Source organism: Notolepis coatsorum (genome assembly GCF_963971535.1).
Source record: "Notolepis coatsorum genome assembly, chromosome: 13".
Lineage (NCBI taxonomy): Eukaryota > Metazoa > Chordata > Actinopteri > Aulopiformes > Paralepididae > Notolepis > Notolepis coatsorum.
This window is the reverse complement of record NC_140177.1, coordinates 119,059,836-119,084,555: the sequence shown is the minus strand read 5'-3', so window position 1 is coordinate 119,084,555 and position 24,720 is coordinate 119,059,836. Positions and strand designations below refer to the sequence as shown.

Genomic DNA, 24,720 nt, shown 5'->3' with positions numbered 1-24,720 from the left:
AGAATGTTGCCACTCGCACAGTTGCTGTGCATCTATCTGAGGGCATGTTTTCAGACACACATGAGTACAATGTGCACTTTGCACAAAGCACTTTGCTCATAAGCATGGAGACCTAAATCAAACAGTGTTGGAACAGTGGCGTCCATCATGGCTGAATACAGCACCAGATAACAGATGGAAGCAGACATGATCGGTTAGCCTGGGCATTGTCCGACTAACACCTCTCCCGAAGGCTAACCGGCCATGTCCGCTTCCATTCATTGTGCTAAGCTAGGCTAACATGCAGCCAGATAGCTTTCTACTGAACGCACAGAGAGGAAACTGGTATCTATCTTCTTCGGTAAGCTAATTTCCCCAAATGTTGACGTGTTCCTTTAAGACAGGATGTCTACCACACTTTAGTTTGACGTCAGTCGGTTCCTCTTACCTCGTCAAAGTCGGCGATGATCTCGTTGAGGAGCCGCAGACACTCGACGCCTTGGTTGTTCATCTCTGTCTGGGAGTAGAAGTCAGCGAAGCCCGGGATGGAAGCAAACATGACGCCCACCGCATCGTAGGACTGGGAGTACAGCTCCTGTGGAGACATGAAGACAGAGACATTATAGAGACATGAAGACAGAGACATTATAGAGACATGAAGACAGAGACATGAAGACAGAGACATTACAGAGACAGAGACATTATAGAGACATGAAGACAGAGACATTATAGAGACATGAAGACAGAGACATTATATAGACAGAGACATTATAGAGACATGTAGACAGAGACATTATAGAGACAGAGACATTATAGAGACATAAAGACAGAGACATTATAGAGACATGAAGACGGAGACATTATAACTATAGGAGTACTTGGTGGTGTGAGGTTAAACAGGACACTCTATTGTGACTTGGTGGTATGTAGATAAACAGGACAGTCTAGTGTGACTTGGTGGTGTGAGGTTAAACAGGACACTCTAGTGTGACTTGGTGGTGTGAGGTTAAACAGGACAGACTAGTGTGACTTGGTGGTGTGAGGTTAAACAGGACACTCTAGTGTGACTTGGTGGTGTGAGGTTAAACAGGACTCTAGTGTGACTTGGTGGTGTGAGGTTAAACAGGACAGACTAGTGTGACTTGGTGGTGTGAGGTTAAACAGGACTCTAGTGTGACTTGGTGGTGTGAGGTTAAACAGGACAGTCTAGTGTGACTTGGTGGTGTGAGGTTAAACAGGACTCTAGTGTGACTTGGTGGTGTGAGGTTCAACAGGACTCTAGTGTGACTTGGTGGTGTGAGGTTAAACAGGACAGACTAGTGTGACTTGGTGGTGTGAGGTTAAACAGGACTCTAGTGTGACTTGGTGGTGTGAGGTTCAACAGGACAGACTAGTGTGACTTGGTGGTGTGAGGTTAAACAGGACTCTAGTGTGACTTGGTGGTGTGAGGTTAAACAGGACTCTAGTGTGACTTGGTGGTGTGAGGTTAAACAGGACAGTCTAGTGTGACTTGGTGGTGTGAGGTTAAACAGACAGTCTAGTGTGACTTGGTGGTATGTAGATAAACAGGACAGTCTAGTGTGACTTGGTGGTGTGAGGTTCAACAGGACACTCTAGTGTGACTTGGTGGTGTGCAGGGGCGCGGGAAGTAGGGGTGCGGCGGGTGCTCCAGCACCCCCTGCTGGCGGGGAGTGTAACTGCAACTGCAAGGTTGTTTTGGCCTTTATTCCATTGGAATACCGACGCTACTCAATGTCATAGAGCGGAGCGGCACTGCAGATTTACCCTATTCTTGGAATTCATTGCCAGATCCATAGGGGCGCTGTCTCGATAATGCAGTGTTATTAAAGCAGCGTGTAGCCGACTCATGAACCAGTTGGGATTCGAATAGACGCGGCCTGGAAGCGTCAACGCGGAACTGGAAATCCGTTTGTAAAATAAATAGCGTCCTGGAATAGTTCTTGGGACAATTCGCAGTAAAGGAATATATCTGTCGGCGATGTTGTATGCGGGAACGAATTGCAGAGAGGGAGGACTGACTGAAGTGGAGAGTGTGTTTACTTGTGTCTCAGAAAATCGGATATCTGATTTCTTTAATAATAATAACCTGGACTTGCTGCAGCATATGCATCAGGATATTCTGGACTCACTGGACATTCATGTTGTCATGAAGGAGTTTATTTCCACCACTCCTGAACGCAAGATCACCTTCTGTGTTTTACCGTCTTCGGAATAGGTAATGTGTGTTTATTATTGCTCCTGCAGGGATTGTTGTTGTGACAGTCACACACACACACACACACACACAGATCCTGTGCGGTGTGCGAAACGAAAGTCCAAACGCTAGTTGTTTCCGCTTGCGTCTATCGACAATAAATCTTCTTCTGATTAGAGAAAAAAACTGCTGCATTTCGTGTGTGAACTGTCCACATGTTGGTGTTCAAGTTTGTCTGTTGTAGTGTAAAATATTGATCTTTCAAATGAATGGAAAATCACGAATGATGCGCTTCGCGCATGCATTTAATATGACGTTATTATTATTTATCTCCGACTCCCGCACCCCCAAGTCTGACCGACTTCCCGCATCCTTGGTGGTGTGAGGTTAAACAGGACACTCTAGTGTGACTTGGTGGTGTGAGGTTCAACAGGACAGTCTAGTCAGTGTGACTTGGTGGTGTGAGGTTAAACAGGACAGTGACATCCACAACTATTTCTGTACTTGGCAGTAGAACAATTAGGACTTGAGAGAGTAGTTGCTGTTGCATTACATTCTCTTACCACTAGGAGACAATGTTGATACACTGTACTATCATAACAGAGCCGGTGGACACTTTGCACAACATCTTCTCTTCTTGCATAATAAGTTGATTTGGGCAGGATTAAAGAGGACTATAAAGGTGCACTATGCAGTTTCGGAAGATGGGGATTTGTTTACATTTGCATAACCGGCAATTAGTGTACAAAACATATTTACTATTCATGTAATCCTGAGCACTGTACGCCTTCTTTGAATGTTTGTAAACTAAATTGTGGGCAATTGTAAACAACTGCAGTGAAACAGCAACTTTTCAGGCAGATTTCTAGCTAGTTTTCCAAGGACCCAATTTTCCTCTGAAGGTTTTATTCAAAAAACATGCCATAAAATCTCTTTTCAATTCTCTCAGTTTCAAATTTCTCTCCCAAAGCTGCATAGTGCACCTTTAACCATTTAGGTCACACTAATTATGAAAGTATCTAATAATACATTAGTTATACATTCAAACTTGCAATTGAATAATTCAGGAGCTGTAGCCTCATAAAGTGTTATGCGTCAAATACATTTGAATGAATTCATGTGATACTTAGGAATCCTTGGTTAGTCATTGTTTAATTGAACTCACGTTATGTCCAGTAAGTGAAATGTTTTTGAAGACAAACCTCTTTAATCTTGTATAGTCATCAACAATTGTAATACATTTTATATTCAGTATACTGCAACCTAAGTCATTCTTTTGAGGAATCTATGTACTGTATAATCAGCCCAATCTAAAATATATGTAAGTACTAATCGACCACAGGAAAAAAGGTACATAATATACGTTATGTTATAGCCATAATTAATATAATTATAAATTGTATCAAAAAGTTCAAGTTCAAGTTCTTTATTTTTCAAATACACAACAATGCAGGGGGCATTGAGTTTCGAGCTCAGACTCAACAGTGCACAATTAATACAGCATGTGTACGTGTTACAAATAAGCATATATTACATAGTTAAACTTGTTTAGGGTTTAAATATGGGGATCTATCTATCTATCTATCTATCTATCTATCTATCTATCTATCTATCTATCTATCTATCTATCTATCTATCTATCTATCTATCTATCTATCTATCTATCTATCTATCTATCTATCTATCTATCTATCTATCTATCTATCTATCTATCTCTACCAACTACCCCCCACCACCACCCAAGTGTCTCTTATCTGATTAATTTCACACCTCCTGGGTTTCTTTTTTCTTCTTTTTAAACATTCGCTTTTAGGCTTCCATTAATAACCCAGCACTCCCGGGCATGATGTGTGGTATCTAAATCATGGGCCAATAAACAGGACTGATTAATAATGGAGCGAGTGATTAGGCTCCTCATCCAATCCCAAATGGATGCATTTTTTATCACATATTGGTTTAATTAGGAGAAGGCACTGGGGCAGAATGATATCTGTTCTTTTACCTCATGACATCCATAATTCATAGGGCCAGTCACTGGCCTATTGTTGAGAGAGGAGGCATCGTCGGAAGATTCCAGGAGTTGATAATGAGAGGAGCAAGCAGCCGTGAGAGGACAGTGAGGAGGTGCACAAGGGCTGTATTTGACTCCTGCCATGTGCAATAACTATGACTAGTGCATAATGAGAGCAGCAGTGGGTAGCGATGTATGACCAAAGAAAGGCCCCAAGTCACACCAAACCTTTCCCCGTTCTCCTTACATGTTGACCAAGTATTAAAGGATCACAGAAACATTATGGGAAATGCACTTACTGTCTCCTCAAGATCCTCAAAACTATCTATGGCAAATAATCTGAATCTGAATCTGAATCTGAAGAGTCAGACAAGAAGATATATACAATTATATCCTCTGTGCATTTACAGAGAACAAAAGTACATCAATAAATAAATAAATAAATAAATAAATAAGTAAAGTAAAAAAAATAATAAGGAGGAAAATGTTTTGTGAGTTTAATTTTACATGGAGTCATGGGCAGCAAATGAGAAACAAATCAATGTGTTTTCTCTTCATCTGACTAACAACACCGGAGGACTGAACCTCTCCCTCTCTCAACAAGGTATACAAAGAAAATTCTGTCTTCACAAAGCCTTTCTGGAGGACTGAACCTCTCCCTCTCTCAACAAGCTGTAAAGGAAACGTTTGATGGTGTCAACCGTTCTTTATTCCTGCGCGGCTGCGCCTTTCGATCTAAACCGGTTCTGAAAAGCAATTATAGACCCCCTTTTGTGGGCCGTAACACGGAGGCTTCTGAGAACCAGATATAATGAACGACACAGCAGCGCTCTCTTTCTGGAGTGAAGATTACGCGAGATACGCTGTTGTTGTTGTTGTTGTTGTTGTTGTTGTTGTTGTTGTTGTTGTTGTTGTTGTTGTGTGAGAAGTGGTACAGGATAGAAAGACCACTGCGCTCCAGGCAGGGCTGAGAAGTCACGGATTATATCTTAATGATATTATTATTAGTCATCAGATTTAAAGTGCAATACCAGTGTTTTTGCCATGTGGTTTTGCAAAGCATTACTACAATGAATAAAGTCAGCAATTATTGTTAACCATTACTACTGAAAAAAATTATTATATGCCTAGGCTGCCATAGGCTTCTAGTGTATCTGAAAACGTGTATTAAAAACACATGCCAGGATTACCGACCAGGGCATACCGGGAAAATGCCCTGGGACCCCAGACCCCCAGGCCCAGAGAGCTACAGGTACAGGGCATAGAACTCTCTTGCCCAGAGAGGTACAGGTACAGCCACAGAAATAACATATGCCAAATCTGAGGAGGTACTGAGAAGAGCGGGTATGCAAGGAGGACAGCTGCTGGAGAGGTTGAAAAAGAGAAATATGGAGTTGTGCGGGCACGTGCTGAGAGGATCCAAGAAGGTGGTGATGGGGAATGTGGATGGAAAGAGAGGAAGTGGAAGACCAAGAAGAGGCTAGGTAGACGACGTCTGTGATTGGAGAGGAGTGAGAGGCGGAGTCACGGAGTTGGAGAGAAGACGTGGGGACAGAATGGGTTGGAGAGTGATAGGCAACCTTCAGAATGAAGAAGCCACCTGATGATGATGAAATCTAAATAAATAAAGTGTCATTCCGAGAGTGACCTGTGTCGTAAATTGTTTAAATCAAAATTCTCAGTTTAAAATACTACAGGATGGATCAAAATCATCTAGCTGTCTCCTTTGCCAAAGGAGCAGGACACCCAAGCCAAAAGCTAACAGTGTAACCATCCCCTTTTCACATAGCTTCTATAGCAAGGCCACAGAGGTCATTTAGATAAAACAGAACAAATACCAATAGGAGGAAAATCTTCCCTCACCCAAGTGTGATTGAGTAGGCCCACTTTAACTAACTTTAGACCATAAAAATGGCCGCCTGAAGGCTGGATGGAAGAATGTTTGTTTACTTTAGCTAGAAAACCAACATGGTCACTCAGGAAACCAGCCCTAGGCTTGAGTAAGTAATCTATTTCAAATCTTTATGGGGTCCTGCGTCCAGGGACACCTGGTTGCCTCATGGCTATAAGGAACTGTTTTTAAATAATGGCCTAAAAGTTGGACAAAGCTGTAAACTCAACTCTGGTTGGTGAGATAGAGGGAAAACTGGGGTTATAACAAAATCTAATACATAGAATAAAGACAAAATGATCAGGAATATTCTGCCCAATAGAACAAACAAATCTAAAGACTAAACCATTTTAGTTTAGAACTAAAATAGAAAGATATGGATCAATTCAGAGTTAAAAGTAAGCTGTCAAACAGAATCACATTAGACTATTGTTTAGAGAGCATGAGTAGTTGAAAACAGTGATAAAAGATAGTTAGAACTACCAATTTAAACTTATAGGGGAACTTAGTTTGATCAGATCCATAAAAACAGGTTAAAATACATATACTAGGCTATAGAAATCGGGAGAAAGAATGGCATTACTCTAGTTACTAAATGGAAAGTAATCTAAGCATGAAATTCCGTATAAAACAATGCATTTCATAAAACAAGTGATTTAAAACCGCTTATAGAAAATAGGATTGTCCCCTCTATAGAAAGATCACGTCAGGGTCACCTTGTAAGGCCGTTTCTCAAGAACAGGATGACGTATTACCACAAGGACTACCTTCTCTAAATAATTCAGCCAATAGGAAAGTCAGGTCCCTGGTTTGACGTCACAGGACGGCGCAGGAAAGTGGGAGGTGTTTTCTCCTTAAAACTGCAGGTGAAGCTGACGGAGAAACACACATACGGACTAGGGGTGGGAATCACCAGTTTCATCATGATACGATACGATATCGATTCTTTGGACAACGATACGATATTTGCCGATATCACAAAGTTTCTCACGATACAATACGATACGATTATATTCAGGTGCCTGCGATCGATATGAGATGATATCATATGCCCATTTAACACAATCAGTAACATTTAGATCAACAAAAAAAAGGTAATGAAAATATCATTTGACATTTGTATTTTTGAGCTCTTCCAGACATTTAAAGGAAAATCAATCTATTGTTTTTAATACAAATAGACCTCCTGTTCACTGTAAAGTGCCACGTTTTTATATATTGAGCTTTAAACTTTAAGCTACATTTCTTGGAACTCAAAACTCACAACCTCCCTCTCCCAAACCGTTCCTACAACAATTTGTTGATGTTGCATGATCATGTATAGGCCTACATTTATTATGTATTATATTGTTTATGTTTAAATAACATTTAAACATCAAACTCCTCTGACCTCATCTGGTCTTTCCAAAGACGCGCGCACACACACACACACACACAGAAAGGGAGAATGCTATGCTGTAACATCTACACACACGGAGCTACTGCTGTTGTTCTTGGGCGGATATGAGACTCGCCACAGGATTTTCAAAATAAGAGTATCGATATGAATCGATCTTATTACATCGCATCGATCCGATTCGATTGTTGATAATTACATCGATGTATCGATCTGGATCGATGTATCGTCCCACCCCTAATACGGACACAGACACGGACGGAGACGCAGAGGCAGGAGAATCCACCACCGACCAGTTCGAGAACAGAGACGCGAACGAGAAAGCCCTCCTGAAGACTGATAGAATAGAAATAATTGATGCTGTAAACCTGATGATTAAGCTGTTGTTTTCATTAAAACAACAGACAGTTCTGTTTTGAACCTGACGCGTTTGCTTCCGTCTCAGACTCATTTCCAAGGAGCCAATCAAATGAATGAACAACGTGTTTTTGCAGCGCAGAGAAGACAAGCTACTCCACTATACACTTTAGAAGAACGATTAGTAGCTATAGGTACAATTGAAGAAATACACGTTATCTGCTCTGCTTTAATTACCCTCTCCAAGTTAACCAGTGCATGGCAGTGCATTAAATGGCTGCCCTTAGAGAGAGTGCAAAAGTTGCATATAATCATGTTTGCATACGACTTGAGGACCTCAAACAAGGAGACCGGTATCCCCAGTGCTACGATGTTCCGGTACTGTGTGGACCATACATGGGGGGAAAATCTAACATAATCAGTGTTTTAATACTGTATACCAATATAATATAGTGTAGTATAAATAGTATGATTTAGTTATATTATAATACAATTAAAATAATACAATTATATTGTATAGTTACTATAGTATATAGAAGTATAATATAGAATAATACATTATATAGATACGTGTGTGTGTAAATTAATTAACCTATGCAATTTAACTGATAGATACACAAAATGTATTTATTTATGTTAATTTAATTGTGTTGATGTTTCCATTTCTGCTAAAGAAGTATGTACATTTTGTTTGATTTGGTAAACATTGCACTTAGTCTATCAGTCTATCTTAGTATGTGTGTAGGGGCAGGTACAATAAGAATTGTCTTCTTCCTGTTCCTTTCGGCCATGGAATTTAGTGGAGCATGTTAAGTGAACTATATGTACTGTTGGACTGTAACAATTCCATGTACGAATAAATAAAAATTAAATTAAATGAAATTAACATAATCAGTGTTTTCTCCAAACCTCATTGTCCCGGTCCTTCTCCAGGAAGTGCCGGGCGACGTGACTCGGCAGGATGTTGCGGAGCATGTTCTCGTTGTGTTCCCGCAGCTCCTTCATCTCGTTGATCTCCTCCTTGGCCTGGACGCGCCACAGGAAGTCCAGCCGCGCCGTGTACTCCAGCTGCAGAGACACAGAACCAAAGCGTGTCAGGGTCAGAGCAGACTGACCTATACAGCAGACGGGCATGGTACTGTACTGTGTGTGAGGGATAGACCAATTAATCTGATAACTCACGTTATGTCCGGTAAGTGACATGTTGTCTGGTAACACTTTATAATAACACTCAGTTATAAGACCTTTATAAGGTATTTGTAGATAATGAACTAATCATGAACAAATCATTTATATACATTCGTAAATTATTATTAAATCATTTATAACTATATTTGTATAACATTTACAAATGAGTTCTACATTATTTATAACTCATTATCAACATTGTTTGTACTTGATTTGTTCATCATTAAATAATGTTGTTTAACGTGTAGTAACACATTTGTAGATGCTTTGAAAAATGGATATGAAAAAACGACTATACTGTACCTCCATTTATTTGTTCATGTTCAACAAATGATTTGTTAAGACATTCATAAAACATCTATAAATCATTTGCAGATGCTATTGTGTGCCCTAATCTGAAGTGAAGCCTAACTATATTGCGGTATGTGATGATGACACAAGGGTAATAAATAGGCGCAGATACAGCCTGAAAATACAAATAATTATTGTGTCATCATCACACACCGCAATACTGAGCACACATTAGGAACAAACATATAATTCAAATGTAACGTTAGCGCCCACCACCTCAAGTACGTCTACACACAACATATAAGAGTTGTAGGTTGGAAATGATGGAATAGATTTACCAACAAAAAAGGTGTTTAGCCTGCTCATACCTTAAAAGCGTGGGGCAGCATGAATAACTTGGCTCTGCTAATGTATCGTGCTTCCATTCAACAGACGGCAACACACATGAAGTCAAGTCTCACTCGTGTGATACTTCCTCTACATACTCTGTCAATACCTGGCCAGGGTACTCCTGGGTCCTAGTGCCCCCCTCGTTACACTATATGTTATGCGCATGTATTTTATATGTTAATACAATTGCATTTATCTATAGTCCTAATTCTGTCACTGTTTGATGTCACAAAGAAGGGTGTATCCGAAAGCTGTCTACAACATTTGTAACAGGTGATGAAAAAGTAAACAAATAATTAACTGTATTTATTAGACATTGATGAATAGGCTTCACTTCAGATTAGGGCACACAATAGCATCTGCAAATGATTTATAGATGTTTTATGAATGTCTTAAAAAATAATTGGTTGAACATGAACAAATAAATGGAGGTACAGTATAGTAGTTTTTTCATATCCATTTTTCAAATCATCTACAAATGTGTTACTACACATTAAACAACATTATGTAATGATGAACAAATCAAGTACAAAACATTTTGGTGAGTTATAAATAATGTAGAACTAATTTGTAAATGTTATACAAATATAGTTATAAATGATTTAATAATAATTTACGAATGTATATAAATGATTTGTCCATGATTAGTTAATTATCTACAAATACCTTATAAAGGTCTTATAACTGAGTGTTATTATAAAGTGTTACAAAATGTATTTGAAGACAAAGCTCTTTAATCTTGTATAGTCATCAACAAATGTAATACATTTCATTGTCAGTATACTGCAACCTAAGTCACTCATCATTTAGTAGGTAACATCTATATGTTCTAACTCATCATTTAGTAGGTAACATCTATATACTCTAACTCATCATTTAGTAGGTACCATCTATATACTCTAACTCCTCATTTAGTAGGTACCATCTATATACTCTAACTCCTCATTTAGTAGGTAACATCTATATACTCTAACTCATCATTTAGTAGGTAACATCTATATACTCTAACTCATCATTTAGTAGGTAACATCTATATACTCGAACTCATCATTTAGTAGGTAACATCTATATACTCTAACTTAGGTGTGGCCGACCCGCGGCTCGCGAGCCGCATGCGGCTCTTTGCCCATCAATGTGCGGCTCTTCTATTTTTTTTACTTTCTTTTTTTTATGTCACTCATTCCATAAGGACGTAGAATAAACATTTACAATTTTTTTTAAATTGTCCATTTGCATGTTCTTGGTATCTGAATCTAGGGACATATATGGATCAGTGTCAGAAATAGTGTGTATGTTACTAGGCTTGAGTAAATTGTAATGAACCAAAGGAGAATATCAATTCTATTTAAAAAGAAAATTATTTGACTGTGAATAACACCATGCAAAAATTTACCAGACCTGAAAAATCTAAGCAAATGAATAAAGGGAAGATGATTAAACAGAAGGTTTTGTAGATACAGTACTGAATTCTGCCATCTTTTTTATAATGTAAATTTCTCCACCATTTTTCATCGTATTGCAACACCGTTTTTTGCAAGACGTTCACAGAAAGGTAGAGAAACTAACTGCGTTCTGTTTTATGGCAATAACGTTCAGGTTTGTGGGAGATAATCCCAAAAAATAAGAGAAATAAAAAAGTTAATCCAGAAGTCAGATGATTTGACAGGGGCTGGTGTGAGCTGGATAGGGTAGTTTTTCGAAATTCGAAAGCCCTGAGTCTCTTCCTTCAAAAGACTTGTTAAGCACCGGTCGTAAACCGAGGTCAGATTGATTATCCCATAACTCATTGGTCCGAATCCCAGCTTCAAGCAGCGTCCTGCGAAGTGTGGGACATCTAGGACTCAATTTGTCTATAACTAGGCCTGCCGCGATAAGCAATAAATCGATTAATTGCTGCGATAAATGAATGCAATGATTTTGACGGGCGCGATTAATTGCTATTTGCGCGTTTGTTTTAATGAGGCGGAACCAGTGCCCCTCAGTCACTGTCCGTGTTGGGAGGCGGGCCGCTGACGTTACTAGAGTACAGCACGGGAGCTCCGTGGGGCAACGCCACATAGACATTTCTCAATAGTGTTGCTCCTTTTAACCAAGTAGCATTATTTGTAGTGTAACGTTAGCTATTTTTAGACCCAAGTAGTTACTCGCTACTGCCCGGAGAAACTGGACTGCTAAATAAAGATTAAAGATCTAGCGTTCGTTGATGCTCATTCAATGCTAACAACATTAGCTACAAACGAAATACAACGTATAGCATAGCTACAAGTACAACACAGAATAACGTTAATACAATTACATGCATCATTGTTTACAATTAACGGGTGGGGCTAGTCAAAGGACTGGACACGGGGACAAGTTAAACATGAATTAATTTATTATAACACTCCGGTAGTTTCGAGTCGTGCTGCAGTGCTTACGCACCACAGCTATTATATTATATACTGCTTTGACGCTTCCTCCTCATCGTTGATTGCCTGTAGTAGCTGCATCTAACGTTAGTAGCTAACGTTAAAACTAACCTAAAGTTAGTTGTTCACCAACAATTTGTTTTATCATTAGCTCAAAAACATCATATCATTAGCCCAAGTTGTCGGCTCATAGTTTCTGCTTAGGATAATCACAAAATACTTCCGGTCCGGTCGGTGGGCTTCAAAATAAAAGTCTAAACACCGGAAAAGACGGAGCGGTGGGCTTCAAAATAAAAGTTTGGGGAAATAAATTTCAAAAAAAAAATTCTCTAACCGGTCGCAATAATATCGCTTATCGCGATATTTTCAGGGGCAATTAATCGCCCAGCAAAATGTGTTATCGTGGCAGGCCTATCTATAACGTTCAGGGCTTAAACTCAGCAGACCTCGGCTCACCCACAGGCACCCCCCGTCCCCTCCAGTAATACAGTTGATTGATTGGAGTTGCGGGGTATATTTACTTTTCTTTATTTTGCTTTAATCTACTCGGTTCGCCATAGAGTTTACTGTATGGCATTACTTGATAAAACCAGGCTTGCCGAACCCACCTTTCTCATTAATGCAATAATCCTATTTCTCCTCCTACTCCGTCTGGGGAAAGCCTTACTCAGGAGGTTTTTTACATCATAAATCAGGCACATTACTGGACCGCGTGGTTGACATATTTCTCCTTTTACTCCGTCTTCCTTAATCAAAACGCAAAGGGTGAAGTTACAAGGCAAAACACATTTCATGCTTACCCGGTCGTCTGGTCAGAAGAAAGGATACAAAGGATATTTATAAAGAGGTAATTTTAATTAGAAAAAGCTAGTTACAAGAAGAGACTGAGGTGGAAAATTTCCAATTCAGTTTAAAATAAGCAGAAAACAGAACATCTCATCATTGCACGGCTTGTGCCCCGTGTCTGGCAGCAGCATCCTCGTCTCTCAAAAAAGTCTCGCCCTTGAATGAGCAACCGTCTCTTTTTATCGACATTGTACCATATTTCCGATTGGTCTAAACACAGTGATGTCACAGGGTTGTCATGTTTGTTTAGCAAACCAAAATACAATACATAATTCGTATTAACTCCTCCTTCTTTGTACTAACGTTACTGCTAGTTACCTAGTGGTTTTAAGTAACAGAAAGTCCCTTATTCCTTCAAAACAGACAACGGCTTTGTCTGTGGTGACCACGTGACATGGTACCATGCACGAGGCCGCCCTCCATAGGATTTCTTAAAGGTTCCCTCCAGACAAACAGTTTTACACATCATTCTTTTAGTATAATTCTCTACTGACAGTCAATTATAAGCATGCCATTTATGAAAACTTTTACTGTACACATTAAACATTTAATTGTTATATAGTTTTTTCTTTTAAGATTTCCTCAATAGTTTCCGGACTCCTGGCTTTCAACCCTCAACCTTTAACTCCCTTCCCTTCTGAAAGGGTTAACATTTTACTGCTCTCTCTCCTCTTCTGAGGCCCACATTCCGCAGGTTGACTCCCTTTTCACTGTTTTTCACAGACAACAGGCCCCTTCTATGGAGACATTAAAGGCTCAGTTCCATTTTTTATAAGTAGAGCCATCATAGAGCTATCTTTCCAGAGTTCAGTTTAAAGATTTATACTGGTCATATAGGAACGATCCAGGATGTCATTGTCCAAAAGTGTCACTTGTTCTGTGGCACTTCACACCCACTCTGTCATTCTGGGAGATCATTGTCCATCATCAATTGAATAATGAAGCATATAATTACATGTGAAAAATAGGTATATACGGCTATATTGGAACGACTCAGGATGTCATTGTCAGAAAGTGTCACTTGTTCTGTGGCACTTCACACCCACTCTCTCATTCTGGGCGGTCATTTTCCATTGTCTTAATAGCGTCTGTACTGGGGGACGAGATGGCGATTGTGGGGTCACGTGGCTGTGACTCTCCACACCCCCTCTGCCATCTCGGTACCTTGTTACCCTGGTAGCCGGCGGGATGACTTGCATCTGTTGTTCCCTGGCTGGACGGCTCGACAGGATAGGGGTCACGTTGTTGCTTGGTATCCGGCGGGAAGACTTGCATCTGTTGTTCCCGGCCGATGCACCCAGGCTGTTGTCGTCTTGGTCATCTTGGTCATCTTGGTCATCTTGGTCACCTTGGTCATCTTGGTCATCTTGGTCATCTTGGTCATCTTGGTCATCTTGGTCATCTTGGGGTCGCCCCCTCTGACCTCTTGGATCTCTCCCATAGTTTGAGGTAGGTTGATTTGTCACTTCTCGGCCGACCCCCACGGATCCCCGAGAATTGTAGCAGCAGTCCTCTATTGAAGTGTGGTTGGCCTGGTCTTGTGACCCTGTCCGTAGGCCTCGCAGGACATCACAGATACAGTCCACAGAGGACTAATTTCTTTTCTCTCTTTCAGGTCCATTCAGGACTCTCGTCGCCCTGTAACCTGGGTCCAGGCCGATGTCTCTCTGTCCGGTCTGGGAGGTCTAGGAGGTCTGGGAGGTCTGGGAGGTCTGGGAGGTCTAGATGAGGACCTTGAGGATGCTCTGGAGCTTGACCTATCGTGGGCTTCCTCCAGTTCCGATTTCTGACCTGAGTCAGTATATTCCTTCTTGCCATCCGCTGCGTCGTCCGCTGACTCCGGGGGACAGCCCCCCCCCCCCCGTCTAAGAGTGTGGCACTGGTTCAGGTTTTGTCCCTTTACCAGCGCACCTTTACCAGCGCACATTGTTCACAGGCCTTTCGGACTGTTATCGCTCTTTGTTTGGCTTTAGGTATGAGAATGTTGTTAGTTCTCAGGTATACCAACATCCTCTTACTTCCGGCATGTCCAAGGTTATCATATACCTGTCTGTTCATGTGAGTAGCCTCGTCCTGTTAGCAATGGCTAGTTAGCCTGCTATTCGCTCCTATTCGCAATGGCTATTTCAGCCTGCTATTCGCAATGGCTATTTCAGCCTGCTATTCGCAATGGCTATTTCAGCCTGCTATTCACAAAGTAGAGTTTTTTTCTACTTAAGTTCTGACTTTAAGTAAGCATTTAGTTACTTCAAGTCATGAGTAAACCTTTTTACCGTAATCACAAAAATATACTTTAAGTGTGATTCTTTCCTTGAGTAGAACCTTCTACGTTTTTTGACTGTAAGAAAACATTACGTAACTTTTTAGTCATGAGTAACCGCTACTTCAAGTCGTTACTTATCAACCCTCTCTTGTTCCTGATAGATTTTTTACCAATTTACTTTTGGCTGTCTGCTGCGCTCTGCAGACCATCTACGTCACCATTGTTCCAGATCTCGAACATTAGGAAGAGTCTTGGTTGGAGAGGTTCTGCCGATAAGACCAATCTTGAGTAAGGTTGACTCAAATCTGTAACTAATTCTACTCCAGAGACACCTGACAGCAGTTATTTCAGTTAATATTCTTTCGGCTGTTGATACCTATTTAATTAGTATACAGCCCAACTCACTTGAACTCATGTTCTAAGCCCCGGAACCTCCAATCCGTTTTGACAGACCTATAAACCAGTGACTTGGCCGCCTAAGCACCACAGCGTCTTGTATGCTGAGGCTTCCAAGTCTCCACAAATCTGATAAGCCCGTCGGATACAGAGACCCTGATGCTCGCTCTGTCCCCCCGCGTCAAGGTGCTAAGCTTGATGAGAGTTTGCAGAGTCTCAATTTGTTACCCATAGGCGCTGGTGAGTGTACATCTCATGCAGCTGATATGGTTGGTAGGGTGCTAACCTACCAAATGGTTGCTGTCAGGAAATCCCTTCTGAATGAAATAGATTACAAATTCACTTTACTTTACTCTGGGTTTAGAGCAAGGACGGACATCTTTACATATTATACTTAAAATATATACAAAATGCATGTAGTATTCTATGTCATGTTTCTTCCTAAATGACAATAACACTACATATTCTTCCTCTTGACAGATGAGCGGTATGTCAAGTGCAGTTTGCACTTGCTTGAGTGTCACGTGTCAGGGCCCCAGAAGGTAATTTCTCCCTTTGTTGCCCTCATCTCTGCTTGCTGCTTTGGGGTTAGTTTCTCCCCCATGTTTCTCCCGTCAAGTGCAGGTTGCACTTGCTTGAGTGTCATGTGTCAGGGCCCCAGAAGGTAATTTCTCCCTTTGTTGCCCTCATCTCTGCTTGCTGCTCGGGGGTTAGTTTCTCCACCATCTTATCCCCTGGATCTTGACCGGGGGTCCTTACTTCTCTTTCCATCATTTGGGCCATTGAAGCCCCTTTGGTGAGCTAGCGTCTCCTTGTGCTAGCTTCTCTTGAGCTATTACTCAATATGTTGAGTAATCAGAACTGTGTTCAGTTTCAGAGGTATTTAGCTCCCCATCCTGTTCAGGCTCAGACTCAGTTTCACCTGAAGGCGTCATCTGTGGCCTCGGGTTCTGATCCTTCATCTGAATGTCGCCATCCTCCTCTTCTGGGCCATAGAAAATGGAACAGTGCTCATAATTGATGTTTTTGGCCTTTAGGTACTCGTCTAGAGAGTTGAACGCCTCTATGTCAGTGGAGGGAGATACTCGTTTTGAGGTGGAGCCTGGCGCCTCATAAAGAGGAAGAATGACTACATCGTCTTCTTGGTTTTTTTCCATTTCCACACTCGTCTTTGATAGTGCGTCGCAGTGTTCTTGAGCGAGACACATCACCCCTTACTGCCCCCGTTAAGCAGGTTGGCACCTTGCATGGCTGCCTCCGCCGTCTGTGTCTCTTAAGCCCTTGCAGGTTCCGGAAGCTCATGTAACACTGGTCACAGTAGTATGGTTTCTCTCGTGTGTGTACCATGTGGTGTAGTGTAAGGTTACGCTTTGCCTTGAAGCTCTTTCCACACTGGTCACAGCAGTAAGGTTTCTCTTCTGTGTGTACCGTGTGGTGAATTTTAAGCTCTCCCTTCGTCTTGAAGGCCTTCTCACACTGGGCACAACCGTAAGGTTTATTTTCTGTGTGTACCACGTGGTGACGTTTAAGGTGATCCTTCGTCTTGAAGCTCCTTCCACACTGGTCACAGCAGTAAGGTTTCTCTTCTGTGTGTACCGTGTGGTGTTGTTTAAGTTCTGCCTTCGTCTTGAAGGTCTTCCCACACTGGTCACAGCAGTAAGGTTTCTCTTCTGTGTGTACCACGTGGTGTCGTTCAAGATCTGCCTTTCTCTTGAAGCTAATGTCACACTGGTTACAGCAGTAAGGTCTCTCTCCTGTGTGTACCATGTGGTGACTTTTAAGATCCCCCTTCGTTTTGAAGGTCTTTTCACACTGGTCACAGCAGTAAGGTTTCTCTCCTGTGTGTACCACGTGGTGTTGTTTAAGGTGATGCTTTGTCTTGAAGCTCTTTCCACACTGGCCACAGCAGTAAGGTTTCTCTTCTGTGTGTACCGTGTGGTGTTGTTTAAGTTCTGCCTTTCTCTTGAAGCTAATGTCACACTGGTTACAGCAGTAAGGTCTCTCTCCTGTGTGTACCATGTGGTGACTTTTAAGATCCCCCTTCGTTTTGAAGGTCTTTTCACACTGGTCACAGCAGTAAGGTTTATTTTCTGTGTGTACCACGTGGTGACGTTTAAGGTGATCCTTCGTCTTGAAGCTCCTTCCACACTGGTCACAGCAGTAAGGTTTCTCTCCTGTGCCAATTACTGCTTGCTGTACAGCCGGCAGCTCTGGATATTGTGATTTGCTTGGTTCTGTGAATTCCTCACTTCCCGCAAATGTTTCAGGGGACTCTGGGTGTTCCTCCCGTTCTCCTAGGTAGTCTAGACCCAGGTCGGGTATGGACACTCCCAATCCCTCATCCAAGGGTGATTCCTCCTCTATGATGTGGGAATGATTGTGAGACATCATGTTAGCACTGGTTTGTTAGCCGATGGTGAGCTAGTTAGCTTCCGTCTGGCTTCGTGTCACGTAGCCTCGGGCTAGGTAGCCATCCAGTTAGCATTCAGTTCACTCCTGGCTTGTTGGCGGATGGCGAGCTAGTTAGCTTCCGTCTGGCTAGGGCCAGCTCATGGGTGTTAGCACTGGCTTGTTAGCCGATGTCGTGCTAGTTAGCTTCCGTCTGGCTAGGGCCAGCTCATGGGTGTTAGCACTGGCTTGTTAGCCGATGTCGTGCTAGTTAGCTTCCGTCTGGCTATGGCCAGCTCATGGGTGTTAGCACTGGCTTGTTAGCCGACGGTGAGCTAGTTAGCTTGCAGTTCTGTGAACGGTCGTTTTGACTTCGCTTCACATCCAGTCTCCCCTCCTCACAAACAGTATCTTTGGGCTAGGAGCCATCCAGTTCGCCTTTCTGTGAACGGTCGTTTTGACTTCGCTTCACATCCAGTCTCCCCTCCTCACAAACAGTATCTTTGGGCTAGGAGCCATCCAGTTCGCCTTTCTGTGAACGGTCGTTTTGACTTCGCTTCACATCCAGTCTCCCCTCCTCACAAACAGTATCTTTGGGCTAGGAGAGCCATCCAGTTCGCCTTTCTGTGAACGGTCGTTTTGACTTCGCTTCACATCCAGTCTCCCCTCCTTACAAACAGTGTCTTTGGGCTAGGGAGCCATCGCCTTTCTGTGAACGGTCGTTTTGACTTCGCTTCACATCCAGTCTCCCCTCCTTACAAACAGTGTCTTTGGGCTAGGGAGCCATCGCCTTTCTGTGAACGGTCGTTTTGACTTCACTTCACATCCAGTCTCCCCTCCTTGCATACAGTATCTTTGGGCTAGGGAGCCATCGCCTTTCTGTGAACGGTCGTTTTGACTTCGCTTCACATCCAGTCTCCCCTCCTTACAAACAGTGTCTTTGGGCTAGGGAGCCATCGCCTTTCTGTGAACGGTCGTTTTGACTTCGCTTCACATCCAGTCTCCCCTCCTTGCATACAGTATCTTTGGGCTAGGGAGCCATCGCCTTTCTGTGAACGGTCGTTTTGACTTCGCTTCACATCCAGTCTCCCCTCCTTACAAACAGTGTCTTTGGGCTAGGGAGCCATCGCCTTTCTGTGAACGGTCGTTTTGACTTCGCTTCACATCCAGTCTCCCCTCCTTGCATACAGTATCTTTGGGCTAGGGAGCCATCGCCTTTCTGTGAACGGTCGTTTTGACTTCGCTTCACATACAATCTCCCCTCCTTACAAACAGTATCTTTGGGTAGTTGGCTCTCGTCTTGGGTAGGGCCAGTTCGCTTCCTGTGGGCAAAGCACGAAATTATGTTGCACTTGTAACTCCCCCCAGAGCTCTATAAACATTATGTTACCCTTTAGTTGTGAGTAAACGTTGCTTTAATCACCAAGATAGAGCTTTCTATTCATTTGTGATATCCCCGAGTAGAGCCTTCCACTCGAGTCGCCAGTAGAGCTTTCTACTTTAATTTTTGCCAATTCTGTAATTAAATTTTACTCCAGAGGCTTTTGACAGTAGTCCTGTCTTCTTCGGCCGTTTAGCACCTATTTTGGTTAGTATAAATGCACATCGCCAGGGACGCCATGTTAAGCACCGGTCGTAAACCGAGGTCAGATTGATTATCCCATAACTCATTGGTCCGAATCCCAGCTTCAAGCAGCGTCCTGCGAAGTGTGGGACATCTAGGACTCAATTTGTCTATAACGTTCAGGGCTTAAACTCAGCAGACCTCGGCTCACCCACAGGCACCCCCCGTCCCCTCCAGTAATACAGTTGATTGATTGGAGTTGCGGGGTATATTTACTTTTCTTTATTTTGCTTTAATCTACTCGGTTCGCCATAGAGTTTACTGTATGGCATTACTTGATAAAACCAGGCTTGCCGAACCCACCTTTCTCCTTAATGCAATAATCCTATTTCTCCTCCTATTCCGTCTGGGGAAAGCCTTACTCAGGAGGTTTTTTACATCATAAATCAGGCACATTACTGGACCGCGTGGTTGACATATTTCTCCTTTTACTCCGTCTTCCTTAATCAAAACGCAAAGGGTGAAGTTACAAGGCAAAACACATTTCATGCTTACCCGGTCGTCTGGTCAGAAGAAAGGATACAAAGGATATTTATAAAGAGGTAATTTTAATTAGAAAAAGCTAGTTACAAGAAGAGACTGAGGTGGAAAATGTCCAATTCAGTTTAAAATAAGCAGAAAACAGAACATCTCATCATTGCACGGCTTGTGCCCCGTGTCTGGCAGCAGCATCCTCGTCTCTCAAAAAAGTCTCGCCCTTGAATGAGCAACCGTCTCTTTTTATCGACATTGTACCATATTTCCGATTGGTCTAAACACAGTGATGTCACAGGGTTGTCATGTTTGTTTAGCAAACCAAAATACAATACATAATTCGTATTAACTCCTCCTTCTTTGTACTAACGTTACTGCTAGTTACCTAGTGGTTTTAAGTAACAGAAAGTCCCTTATTCCTTCAAAACAGACAACGGCTTTGTCTGTGGTGACCACGTGACATGGTACCATGCACGAGGCCGCCCTCCATAGGATTTCTTAAAGGTTCCCTCCAGACAAACAGTTTTACACATCATTCTTTTAGTATAATTCTCTACTGACAGTCAATTATAAGCATGCCATTTATGAAAACTTTTACTGTACACATTAAACATTTAATTGTTATATAGTTTTTTCTTTTAAGATTTCCTCAATAGTTTCCGGACTCCTGGCTTTCAACCCTCAACCTTTAACTCCCTTCCCTTCTGAAAGGGTTAACATTTTACTGCTCTCTCTCCTCTTCTGAGGCCCACATTCCGCAGGTTGACTCCCTTTTCACTGTTTTTCACAGACAACAGGCCCCTTCTATGGAGACATTAAAGGCTCAGTTCCATTTTTTATAAGTAGAGCCATCATAGAGCTATCTTTCCAGAGTTCAGTTTAAAGATTTATACTGGTCATATAGGAACGATTCAGGATGTCATTGTCCAAAAGTGTCACTTGTTCTGTGGCACTTCACACCCACTCTGTCATTCTGGGAGATCATTGTCCATCATCAATTGAATAATGAAGCATATAATTACATGTGAAAAATAGGTATATACGGCTATATTGGAACGACTCAGGATGTCATTGTCAGAAAGTGTCACTTGTTCTGTGGCACTTCACAAGACTACACTCACTTTTGGCTGTGCCACTTCCTCCTGTCAATATGCGCCAGTTTCCGACTCAATGCCTTGAGATTTCTATAATCTTATATTTCACTAATAACAGTTAAAATAATTGGTAAACAAACGTAATGCTGAAAATATACACTTTTAAAATTAAAAAGACATTAGCAACTTCAGAGGCCAGAGGGTGGGACATATAAACACATTTACTATCAAATAGCATTGTGAGGCTGAACAACAGGACCAATTGACTATATATGTGTTTACATTTTTTTAAATAAACATTCTTTTTTTAAATGGCTAAAAGTGATTTTGTAATTTTTCAACCGTGAGTCTCACAGGGTACTTTTAACCCTGTGAGACCCAAATAAAAAAGACATTAGCAACTTCAGAGGCCAGAGGGTGAGACCTATAAACACATGAAGGGTGCCGTGACTGAAAAAAAAGGTTGAGAAACGCTGGTATATGGTGTGGCTCTTTGTGGTACCACAGTAATTTGTGTGGCTCTTAGTCTCTGACTGGTTGGCCACCCCTGCTCAAACTCATCATTTAGTAGGTAACATCCAGGGCCGCCTCAAGGGGGTGTGCGAGCAGTGCGGTCGCACAGGGCCTCGCGAGGCCCCCCTTCCCGCGAGGCCCTTTTTCATCACAGACCTAAAATCTAGTTTTGCTTATATGCTTATATATTTCACATTAGACATGTTTGTAGAATGTGTCTGACTTGTTCCTGGGTCTGCAGTCCTGCAGACATACTCACTATTGGAGCTCAGCCTCTGGGGTTCTGCAGCAGACATACTATTGGTTTCAACGAAGGGAGTGGTTTTACTTACATCATGTGTAGTACGCCGGCGTGAGTCAGCTGCGTTTGACTATTTCGCGCGTGCAGCTTTTGACTATTATGCTTAGTTATGCCAGCCAAGACGAAGAAAGAGGTCGGTCATTATCAGTCGGTCGGTCACCAAGGAACGTTGACGAAAGGCCTCTCGCTAGCGGGACAAATGGCCGGAGCCTTGTGATGGTATAGCCATGATGATGTCGGCTAGTAGCTAGAGGCTAGTAGCTAAAGGCTAACTAGCGTTAGCTAACCTATTCAGAGGAGCGAGGCGAGGCGAGTGGATGTCTTTTCAAAAGAAGGAGAAGAGAACTTGTGAGCAGATAAATCTGTTAGGCAGCAATACGCCGAAAGGTCTCCAGTCTGCCGGAAAGTACTTGAAGAAGAAGAAGAAGAAATTACACCGTGGGCCAAGAAAGTCTCCTTCCAACTTTACCATTGGCGCCGCGTTGATACTGCGTTATGGTGAGTCAACCTATGATTATATTCCCGCCGTGGACCTGACCTATCTCTCTTTCTCTCTCTCTGGAGCCAAACTGGTCGACTAGCTAATATAGTACTACTAGTAGCTAACGGTGTGTGCCTGGTGAGAGCACCTGGCTGTATGTAGCCGCATAGCTTGCAGAACGCAGAAGCAAGCTATGCGGCTACATACAGCCAGGTGCCTGATTGAGCTAACTGTTAGCCAGTTAGCTGTTTAGCGTCAGCTGGGAACGTTCGTTTGATGCTATCAGTTAGCCTTGAGAATAGCAGGCCCTGGCACTCTGACTACGACATCATCTTTGACAGAAGATGTAGTCGGGCCTGCACCATGACAAGGCTCTGGCCATAGCTTATTTGTCCCGACAGCGAGAGGCCTTTCGTCAACGTGGAGACCTGTGTTGCGGCCTTTCGCCCTGCGTTCCTCGTGCAGGTAAGATGTCATGACATTACCCCACTCTTCCTTCCTTCCCCTCCCGAATGTTTTGTTAATAACGATGTTTTTTTCCAGGCAAAACATATGCTACTTCACAACATTTGGAGATACGACATGTGCTGTGTGTGAATGGTCGTTTGTGTAGCGTTGGGCCGTTGGCCAAAGCTGTGTGTGGCCTGGTGTCACAGTACCTGGCTAGCCTATTTAGCTGATGTCGGCCATTGGCTCCTTGCTGCTTTGGTTTCTCTGGTATAGACCCTCTTCTTGTTGGATTTAAGTGTTGATCTTTGTCTTTTTGGATCTCTCATACATGCTTTAGTCTCTCTCTAACACACACACACATGACAAACACACATGTTCTCTCTCTCTCTCTCTCTCTTTCTAACACACACAGTCTGCCTATGGCGGCCTTTCTCGATGGCTAGGCTGTGCTCAAGGATCTTCAGTCACAGTGCTCAGGTATTCTGCCACTGTGTACTCTCTGTTTAGGGCCAAATAGCATTTCAATTTCTTTCCAATGTGTCTCTCTCTCTCTCTCTCTCTCTCTCTCTCTCTCTCTCTCTCTCTCTCTCTCTCTCTCTCTCTCTCTCTCTCTCTTGGATTTAAGTGTTGATCTTTGTCCTTTTGAATCTCTCATACATGCTCTAGTCTCTCTCTAACACACACACACATGACAAACACACATGTTCTCTCTCTCTCTCTCTCTATTTCTAACACACACAGTCTGCCTATGGCGGCCTTTCTCGATGGCTAGGCTGTGCTCAAGGATCTTCAGTCACAGTGCTCAGGTATTCTGCCACTGTGTACTCTCTGTTTAGGGCCAAATAGCATTTCAATTTATTTCCAATGTGTCTCTCTCTCTCTCTCTCTCTGTACACTGAATATTGACTGTAGAACGGGAGCTCTCTCTCGCTCTCTCTTTTGCTATATGTTGACTGTATCATGCCCCGCCTCGGGCAGCGCTATTATTTAAGAATATGTTGACTGTATAAAAAAAAAAAAAAAAAATATATATATATATATTTTTAATTAAATTTTTTTAACCTTTTGGGGGGGGGGGGGGCTCGCGTTAAATCTCGCACAGGGCCTCGCATTTCTCCCAGGCGGCCCTGGTAACATCTATATACTCTAACTCATCATTTAGTAGGTACCATCTATATACTCTAACTCTAACTCATCATTTAGTAGGTAACATCTATATACTCTAACTCAGTGGTTCTCAAACTTTTTACACCAAGTACCACCTGAGGACGTAGCTGGCTCTCCAAGTACCACCATATGACCGGCGTTAAAATACAGTCTATTCAGCTATGCACAGTTCATACAGGAGGCAAATGTATTCCTGATACCATTATTTATTGTTAACTTTTGTCAGACACAGCCACAATGTACAAAGGGATAGCACTAGAACTACGCTTCCACACAACTCATCCAATGCAAGGGGCATTGAGAACATAATAACTAACATTCTCACATAGCATGTGAGAAAATTAAGAACAACTGTATTTCAGCAAATGTACTTAATTCTCTCTATCTATCTCTCTCTCTCTCACTCTCTCTCTCTCACACAGCAAGCAATTGTCTGTCATTCTCTCTCTCTCACACACACACACACACACACACACACACACACTTATTTTGTTACAAAAACTGAATTTCCTGCATTCTGGTGCAGGCATTTTTACCCTTTAAATGCCAGTGTTTGTGATGGGCATCACAAATGATTGTAAAAAAGAAGAAAACACA

The 24,720-nt window shown here is 42.2% G+C and overlaps 1 protein-coding gene across 1 annotated transcript in view; it reads right to left on the bottom strand.

Annotated features, from left to right (window-relative positions):
* Window positions 1-24,720, bottom strand: part of adcy8 (adenylate cyclase 8 (brain)) — a gene marked incomplete at both ends in the record, with an annotated part of 388,672 nt that overhangs the window by 6,548 nt on the left and 357,404 nt on the right. The window contains 2 exon segments of the mRNA XM_084327783.1: window positions 428-574; window positions 8,759-8,917. Coding sequence (XP_084183909.1) covers window positions 428-574; window positions 8,759-8,917 — 306 coding nt within the window.